At 61.2% G+C, this 8,743-nt stretch overlaps 2 protein-coding genes across 4 annotated transcripts; both read right to left on the reverse strand.

Annotated features, from left to right (window-relative positions):
- Positions 1-2,827: 2,827 nt before the first annotated feature.
- Positions 2,828-5,571, reverse strand: VPS25 (vacuolar protein sorting 25 homolog). The gene is made up of 6 exons (XM_071577656.1): positions 5,457-5,571; positions 5,163-5,308; positions 5,030-5,083; positions 4,519-4,607; positions 3,983-4,058; positions 2,828-3,480 (listed from the first exon to the last, which is right to left on the reverse strand). Exons 1-6 carry the CDS (start codon positions 5,501-5,503, stop codon positions 3,368-3,370), a joined length of 525 nt encoding a protein of 174 aa, XP_071433757.1. The 5' UTR covers positions 5,504-5,571; the 3' UTR covers positions 2,828-3,367.
- A 291-nt stretch (positions 5,572-5,862) lies between these two features.
- On the reverse strand, positions 5,863-8,659 carry RAMP2 (receptor activity modifying protein 2). 3 transcript variants are annotated; one of them, XM_071577434.1, is made up of 5 exons: positions 8,566-8,659; positions 8,032-8,110; positions 6,920-7,030; positions 6,410-6,512; positions 5,863-6,287 (listed from the first exon to the last, which is right to left on the reverse strand). In XM_071577434.1, exons 2-5 carry the CDS (start codon positions 8,090-8,092, stop codon positions 6,032-6,034), a joined length of 531 nt encoding a protein of 176 aa, XP_071433535.1. In that variant the 5' UTR covers positions 8,093-8,110; positions 8,566-8,659; the 3' UTR covers positions 5,863-6,031. The 3 variants fall into 3 exon arrangements, with proteins under 3 accessions (XP_071433535.1, XP_071433534.1, XP_071433533.1); XM_071577433.1 differs by lacking the exon at positions 8,566-8,659 and adding an exon at positions 8,380-8,473 and having other exon boundaries at positions 8,032-8,182; XM_071577432.1 differs by lacking the exon at positions 8,566-8,659 and adding an exon at positions 8,314-8,420 and having other exon boundaries at positions 8,032-8,182.
- Positions 8,660-8,743: the final 84 nt, after the last annotated feature.

The following is an 8,743-nucleotide window of genomic DNA, read 5'->3' on the forward strand; positions in this document are numbered from 1 at the left end:
CAGGCACGGGCACAGTTCCCCTCCTGACCTGGCCAAGAACACAAAGCTGGAGCCAAACCTGCCCTGAAAACAGAGGGCTCATGCTCCACAATCAAGTGCCCACTGCAGCTCCTGAGCGTTATCAGGGTGACATTTCTGGGCTGTGGATGCCAGTGCCAGCCCTCGCTTTGAGGAACCGCTGCAATCAGGGAACATAACCCATTTCTCACCTGCATTTGGCTGCCAGGAAGAGAACAGAGGACTGTGTAATCACTCTGCTCAGAATTAGATCATGAATCAAAGCCCTGGTCAGCTCTGGGCTCCAGCAAGCCCTGCCAGGAATTGCCTGTTCAGATCCTGGAGCTCGAGGCAGGATCACAGAGGGGCCAGGATGGGTCCAGAAAATGGTGTCCCCCACCCAGAAATGGGGATGCACAGCTGGGGCTGCGTGGCACAAGGTGCCTGCTCCAGGAAGGGTTCAGGGGCTAGAGCTCCAGGGAAACCCAGAGCTTGTTTCATAGCTGGCTTCACCACCCCACAGGGGCTGTGGTGCCCTTCCGTGCCCCAACCCACATGAGCTCAGGGAGGAGATGGCACCCAAACCTCAGCTGTGGCTGTAAATCCTGGGCACATCACTGTGGAGGATTTCCTTAGCCCAGAGGTACAGATGGGACCCATCTGCAAGTTTATCCCAACATATAAATTTATCAGACTGAAACAACTCCTGCTCCTAAGCAGCCACATTAAATAAAACCCCTCTTGGCATCTTACCTCCCTGACCAGTGGAATCTGAGTGTGCCCAGCTCGATAGTGCCTTATCTCTGTACCAGGTCTCCTGAGCAGTGCCTCGCCCCAGCCAGTGAGCCCTAATCACTGTGGCCAGATGTAGCAAGGGCCTCTGAAGGGCCATGGGCCAGAGCAGGGGGCTGCATGAGCCTCCCCTCAGAAACACCACCCCTTCCATGGGGCTAGTCTGGGCAGCACCTCCACAGAGGGACATCTGCTCCCTCCAGGGCAGCAGCACCAGCCAGCAGCAAGTCTGCTGTTCTGAGGAGCCAGCCCACGGCCTCGGCAGTGACGTCTCACTGCAGTGGCACTGCCACAGTGCCCGGCACTGGGAGCTGGTCCCGCAGGGTCCACACAGGCACAGCTGGATGTGGCCTCTCCTAATGAGCCCAAAGGGCATGGAAAAGGAATTTTACACCCTGTCCATTCCACAGAAGGGATGTACTTTTCCTCCTCCTCTCACTGAGTAAGCAACTAAATAGGAAGCTGAAAAGGAGAAGGGAATTGCTGCCAGGAGCACCATGGAATGAAAGAGCTGGTTTTAGGCTTATCTAATGTCACATCAGCCATTTCCGAAGAAGGGAGCAAATTTAATTAAGAACACAGACTCCCTCAAGGACAGCCAGGTTACAGACAGCACTCCCAGCTTGGAACACGGTGCTGGGAGGTCAGCATCATGCACACAGACAGCAAGAACAGACACCCTGAGCCTGACTGCTGAAGGCTCATTGTTTGCCATCAAGTGCAGACTTCAGGCACAGCACTGCAGCTGCAAGGGTACGAGAGCAGTGGGGCAGGCAGAGCAGCCAGGGAGGGAAGGGGCAACATGGGTGGCATGCAGAAGGAAGCAGAGGCAGATCTTGGACACCAAAACAAGCCCAGGGCAGACACTGGTAGCAGACAGATCCTACCTAGAGACTTTGGGGGGTTGCAGATACAAAGGGAGGCAGTAAGTGCCTGGCTGAGCAGAGTCCGTGCCAATTGTGGCGACGGACATGGTGTGAGGCTCCTGGAACATGCCATGGCACAGCTTTTGCTTCTGCTGGACTCACTCAGTGCTGTCAGCACACAGCAGCACCAGGGCAGAACTCACAGGGATGATGGTCTCCAGAAAGGATGGGAGACCATACCAGCCCAGTGTGTCAGTGATTCATCACGAGTGCTGCCAATGCCTTTGTCCAGCAGCGAAGTGCTGGCCCTGGGGAATTCCTCCGCAGCACTGCTGTCCCTGGGCACAGACAGGAAGCTTGGGCTTGAGCTGCAGCTCCACAGCAAAATGCCCAGACCAGGGCAGCACATCCCGCTGAGATCAGGTCAATGTCCTCCTGCTACAAAATGGAAAGTGTTGCATTTTGCAGCCCCTGGACTCCAGCATCTCACCTACATTGAGAGCTCCCTGCCACGAACACTGGCTGTCAGCAAGAGCTGAGCCAATGCTGGGCTGTCCCCAGGGTCAGGGCAGGCTGGACGTGTTGCTCAGCACTGCCCAGTGGCAGGAGGCAGAAGTGTGTGGGGTGCAAGTGCCAGACCCCCAGAACAACCACACTGGTCTGATCAATGGTCACTCCAGCCCTGTCCCCAGCCTTCACCAGCGACATGCATGGAACACTCAGGGAAAGGTGAGTGTGATCCTGACCCTTCACAGCCATCCAGATTTCCCAGGACTAACAGTGTCAGCAACTGTACCTGGACTGCAGCTCCCAACAAGCAGGGGACTTTGTTATCAGCACCACGAGCCTAAGGCTGAGTCATCCCTTTCCCAGGCACAGTGGTACAGAGCATACCCTATCACTTCTGCACAAACCCAGGGGCTTCCAGCAGGCTGCACAGGTAAAAACAAACTAAATGTTGTCCTGAGATGGGCAGTGAGGGCCCCCACAGGCCACAGCCCTGCAGAGTGGAGAAAAACACTTGTGCTGCTGCTTCCAATACGGGGGAAGGCCCAGCCCTCCACAGCACTGCTGCATTCCCCCAAGGCAGTGAGGGCACTGACTGAAGAGCAGAAATCTGTGGCACTGCTCTGTTCTGTTTCTGATGGAAAAACAGACGAAAACACCCAGGCTGCTCTATAACACATCTCATTTTAATCACCTGAAATTAGTTGCCCAGCACACCCCAGTCCATTTGGCAGCAAGTGTGTTTCCTTTTGCCACCAAGGGTTCCCACAGCACAGCAGCAACAGCCAGTCCCCTGCTCCTGCCTTACCCCTGGGCACTGCAGCAGGACTATGGGGCCCAGACACCTGGCTGGCAGGGGAATGGGGGGGCCCTTCAAGGAGAAGCTTAACCAGCCAGCTGGGACTGCTCTGAGGCTGTCACAGAAACAGGGACCAGTGGCAGCCCATGTTTCACTTCTGGGTGGTCCCTCTCCAAACTGCCTAGAGCAGCTTTAGCCTCTCAAAACACAGCAAGAGGGAGAACAGACAAACGAGGAACTTGGGATATTTCTATGTCATGGCTTTGGAAGGGTTTGAAGCCTCTCCTTGCCCCAAGAAATCCCAAGGATGCAGGTACTTGCAGTCATAATGTGAAGTCAGGCCCAGGGAGCAACCCTTGTCAGTGAGACCCCAGACTGCAGCCAGGGAAGGGAAGAGGGGCTCCTGTCAGAAGAACTTGACACCTCGGCCATCGTCCAGCGTGATAATTTCAGCCTTGTGCTCCTGCTGCAAGGCTTGCAGGGCACGGAGCAGCATAGCCTCATCCAAGCCGTGGAATTCTAGGGAAGGAGCAAGATTTCCATCAACAGGAAAAAAGGCATATCAGGAAACAAACAGGCTTGCAAGGTCCAGGGACTGGGGGCAGCAGAGGGCTCTGAAGAGCACTGTAACACTACAGCAAATCCAGAGTCACGGTTCACTGACAGGCTCATCTCTACATCACTGCTTCAGGAACAGAGCCTGAAGGTCACCAGACAGCAGGGATGAGTCACTGCAGCCTCTAAGAAAGTGAAGGAACTCAGCATGAAAATAAAACACCCCTCACCTCACCAGAAAAAGCGCTGGGCACTGGGGAAGTGAAAATGCAATTACAGAGGGAGATGTTTCAGGGAAGTGGTAAAAGCCTTCAGAGCAGCACGTGCCAATGGTGTGGGGGGCGAGTTTGCACATGAGATTTCAAAATATTTAATCTAAAAAACCGTAATCTGCCTATCAGCTGTTTCCATGCTCCAATCCAGGGTGCTCTGAAGGCCTGCTCTGCAGCACAGGCCCTGGCCTTACCTTCGCCCTCGGTATCATCCCCGCTGGCCAGTTCATACAGTGTGAACACAGAGTTGGTCAGGCCGTTCCTCGACACCTGGAAACATGAAGGCAATACAGCAAACCTCATCCCTGTGGCTGAACATCCTCACACTTCCAAGAGCACGGGACAGAAAGTGTGCACAGCACTTGAGAAGCAGCAGCACCCTGGGGCAGCAGAGTCAGAAGTGCAGCCTGAGGGAATGAGGACTGTTCCTCCCCTGCCCCTCTGTTCATGTTTCACAGTGAGGGCTCAGGCCATACAGAGTGGCACTGCCTTGTCCTCATCAGGGGACAGCCAATGGCACGAGGGGGGACAGTGCCACCCACCACTCACATGCAGCTCACAGCAAGCTGCTAATAATAACCTCACCCCTCTCTGCAACACAGAGAAGTGTAAGGAGAAGGGTCAAGGCAGCGAGGAAGCAAGAGGAGAACACTGCAGTGGTCTTCCCCAAACAGCAGCCAAGCCCCCATGTCCTCACAGAGAGCCTGGTCTGGGTGTGCAGCTCTCTCACCCACTGATAGATGAGCTTTCCCCATTCTTCTGGTCTCCTCCACATGATCAGAAAGCTGGTTTTGTTCTTATCTAACCATTCCAGGTTTCCTAAAAACAATGGGGAACAGGCGTTGAATCAGAGCACAGGTCAGCAGTAGGTGCAGATTTCAGGACACACCCCAGACACTGCACCCAGGGGCAGCCTCAGGGACCAGCCTCCTCCCAGCCCCTCACACCAACTTCCTAAATATCGCTGTGCCTACAGAAACAGATTTCTCATTGAAGGCCTCTCTTTCTGCGCAGGTAAATCTGCCTGCACAGCCAGAGTTGGGTCCTGCAGAGCCGCGGGCAGGGACGGGCTGAGGAACAGCCCAAACCCGCGGGATGGGCAAGTCAAGTCCCGGCCCCGCCCGCGCACGGAGCTGCCCCGCTGCCGCCGCCCTTCCTGCCCCGCTGCCCGCGGGTCGGACACCGGCTGCGGGCGGGGGCACGGACCGACGGACGGGCAGACTGACGGACGAGGCACCCACCGTTCTTGCGGAGCTCCTCCAGCACCACCTGGATGGATTCCAGCGGCAGCTTCCCTGGGCGCGGGTTAAGGAGGCGCTGACGGAGGCGAGGGGTGGGGGCGGCGGGGGCGCGGGCACCGGGCCCAAAGGATACGCTGGAGGCGCCGGTTGGCGAAGAGCGGGATGTCCTGCGCCTCCCGCACCGTCATGGCGGGCAGGCGGTGCCGCTGGCTGTAGGCGAGCGCCAGCGCGCACCAGGCCGAGAGCTGCTTCTGCCGAGTCTCGCCGTTGGGCTGCAGCCTGCAGGGGTCGAGTCAGCGCGGGGCCGCCGGGGCACCGGCACGCTCGGCCCGGCATCCCCGGGGCGGGGACCCCGCGCCCCCCGCCCTGCTCCCTCTGCTCCCTCCGCCCCATGCCCGGTGCCCGTGCCGTCCCTGCCCGCGCTCACGTGAAGAAGGGCGGGAAGCTGTACTGCCAGGGCCACGCGAAGCTCATCGCCGCCACCGGAGCCGCCGCCTTCCGCTCCGGCCCGCGCCACTTCCGGCCCGGCCGCGGGGCCCCGCCCTCCCTCGAGGCCCCGCCCTCCCTCGAGGCCCCGCCCCAGCCGTGGCCCCGCCCCAGCCGTGGCCCCGCCCCAGCCGTGGCCCCGCCCCAGCCGTGGCCCCGCCCCAGCCGTGGCCCCGCCCCAGCCGTGGCCCCGCCCCAGCCGTGGCCCCGCCCCGTCGGAGTCAGCCCCGCCCCCTGCCCGTCCCGGTACCGGCGCGTTCCCCACGGCGGGGCTGCTCGTGGGCCCGGGACGGGACGGGGCTGACGAAGGGAGCGAGCGACGGAAGAACCAGCGCCAGGCGTTGTGGGGAGAAGCGTTTAATCCCGGGCCGCGGGGCGGGGAAGGCACAGAAGGAAGCGGCCGCCCCAGCAGCAGGAGCGCGGGGCGGCGGCCCCGGGAGCCCGCGGGGTGGCCCGGGTGGCCGGGCGGCTCCGCAGCCGGGGGTCCATTCCCCGGGGCGGAACGGAACGGCAGCGCTAGGCTTGTGCCTTGCCGTCCTTGCTGCGCCAGATGACCAGGGTGACGAGGAAAGGGATGAGGCAGATGGGGGCAACGATCATGGCCAGCAGCACATCCTCGGGCGGGTCGAAGTACACCGGGTTCTCCAGGGTGCAGTTGTGGAAGTAGCGGTGGTGGCTCTGGAAGATGTACTGCTCCGCCAGCGCGTTGGGGTAGCTGTAGTTCAGGTGGTCGGCTGCAAACTCCAGGCAGAACTGCAACTCGCTGTAGGGCCTGGACAGAGAGCTGGGAATGGGGCACCAGAGGCGCGGAGCCCCCGGGCCACAGCCAGCCCCCTCCCAGCCCAGCAGCCCCTCTGGACTGCCCCGTCCCCTGCGCCCACAGCTGCCCTGTACCTGCTGATGACTTTCCACTCGCACAACTCTGACGCACTCACGTTCCTCATCAGGTAGACGAAGTAGTCCCAGCACTTCCGTGTGATGTCGGTGTAATTCCCCTCTGTGGGGAGAGGTGCTGAGCACGGGCAGCATGTCCCTTCTATAGCATATCCCTGCCTGCCCCTGCTGCCAGGTGACACCAAGGCTGGTGGGAGAGACACCAGCACAGTGGGGGACAAATCCCACAGCAGCCCTGGGTGCTGCCCAGACCCTCCAGCAGTCCCAGGGCAATGCCAGGAGCACAGTGTGAGGGCAGGGTGCTGCTGACTGCCCACACTCTGGAGTCGTCTCTGGGACTGCCCACACTGTGGGCAGTGCCAGAGACGACTCCATGGCATGGACCCGCTATTTTGGGAATGGTCAGGGGAAAGGGGGGGGAGTGGTCACCCTGTGCTGCAGAGCCAGCCCTGGCCAGGGCATCATTGGCCCCATGGCACTGCCTGGCCCTTGACAAGCCCCAGCACTCACCCATGGGCTGGGCTGTTCCATTGGCCATGGCCATGGGTGAGCTTCTCCCAGCATCCTGGCCAAAGCCCTTTGTCTCGGTGTCCGTGTGGCAGAGCCCAGTTCCCAGGAGCACTGCAGAAGGGGGACACAGGGTCAGCGTGGGAGCTACCCCAGCAGAGGCTGGGTCTGCAGAAGGAAGGTTTCAAGTGTCCTTTATGGGCCGCTGGAACCAGCGGTTGGGGTTCAGGGCAGTGAGCTGCCCTGAGCCTGGCACATGCTGGGGCCAGGGTGTCCAGCCTCCAAGATGGGCAGAGGCTGTGGGGAGTGGGCCAGCCAGACTGCAGACAACTACCCAAGGGCTCGGAGGATCTCTCTGGGGGCTGTGGGCCCCGGGCCATGGTGAGCCATAACCCCTGCCCAAGGGGAGCCAGTGCAGGGGCTGCCTCATTGCCCCAGGTGGCTGCATTGCAGCCAGGGCTGGGGCAGGAAGAGGAAGTGCTGGATGCAGTACGGCACTGTCAGAGAGCCCCTCCGCCTACCGTCAGTCCCACACCCAGCAGAGCCTGCCAAGGGCGTGGGGAACGTTTCGCCTGGCCCATGGGGCCCCATGGTCCAAGGAAACCACCCCATCCATCTTCCACCCTTGGTTGAGGGCCTGTGGCACGGGGCAGCAGTGCTGAACTGCCCTGGTGGGCCCTGCCTAGGGCACTCATGGGGAGCTCCGGCACAGCCAGGCACTGGCCACAGGGTGCTCCTGGGCTGGCACAGTGGCTGCAGAAAGGGCAGCCTACCCTGCCCCAATCTCTGTCCCCGACGACTCCCACCAATCCCTCTGCCTGGGCACATGTGGTGCCACAGCTCCTGTTGCAGCCTGGGGCTTTACAGGGCTCCCTGCTGGATCAGGGATGAGCATGGTGGGGGCTGCCCCTGGTGCCCACCTGCCACTGACTCCAGGCCATGCTGTCGCTGGCTGCCCCAGCTGTCCTTGGCACTGCCAGGCTGGTCCCATTCCAGGGTGTGTGGTGGGTTGGGCTGAGCCAAGACCCCAGCCCTGGGCCCCACGAGCGGGCGGGCGGCTGCGTGCGAGGTGGTGCAAGGTGCAGAGCCCCCGAGGCCGCCCCCCACGCACTTACCCCAGAGCAGCAGGAGCCCTTGGGAGAGGTGGCTGGAGCTCGTGTGCGCGCGCGGTGCCATCCCGACAAAGCCTGCCGGCTAACGACCGGGACAAGGATTTCAATGGAAATAACAGGAAGCAACTCCTTTCCTCTGACAGGGGCAGTTTGACTACAGGAGACGTGTGAAAAATGAGATTGCTCAGCGCTGCTCTGAAGCGGCTTTCCCGGCGGGACCCCGCCGTGCCGAGCGGTGCCGGCCCCTGCGGGCATGGCTCCCGCGCCCCGGCACCCGCGCCTCACCCACGGGCCCGGAGGCTCCGCTCCCCGCACGGCACGGCCAGCGTTAAGAGGCCGCGATTTGTTTACTTGTGTATTTCTCTTTAATCCTGTCTGGGCTGGGTTGTGAAATCCCTCTTCTCCTGCGTGGAGGGCAAGCAGCCCAGCAGCGGGGGGAGTGGACGGGGAAGCACAATGTCCCCGGACAGGCGCTGCCGCCCAGGGATGGGGAAGGCAGGGGGACCCATGGTCCCAACACCGCAGCTTCTGGCTTACCCGGGCACCTGCCCCACGGGTGGCACTGCAGGGGCAGCCCCGGACCCGAGGCCGAGGAGGGAAGGGTGATGGCACGACCTGCCCACAGGCACGAGGCCGAGGAGGTGGGGAGAGGGCAGAGACTTGGCCGACCCTGACAGTCCTTGGCCACAGCGCCTTCCTCCTGCACCGCCCAGCT

This window comes from Pithys albifrons, chromosome 25, assembly GCF_047495875.1.
Source record: "Pithys albifrons albifrons isolate INPA30051 chromosome 25, PitAlb_v1, whole genome shotgun sequence".
NCBI classification, from domain to species: Eukaryota; Metazoa; Chordata; class Aves; order Passeriformes; family Thamnophilidae; genus Pithys; species Pithys albifrons.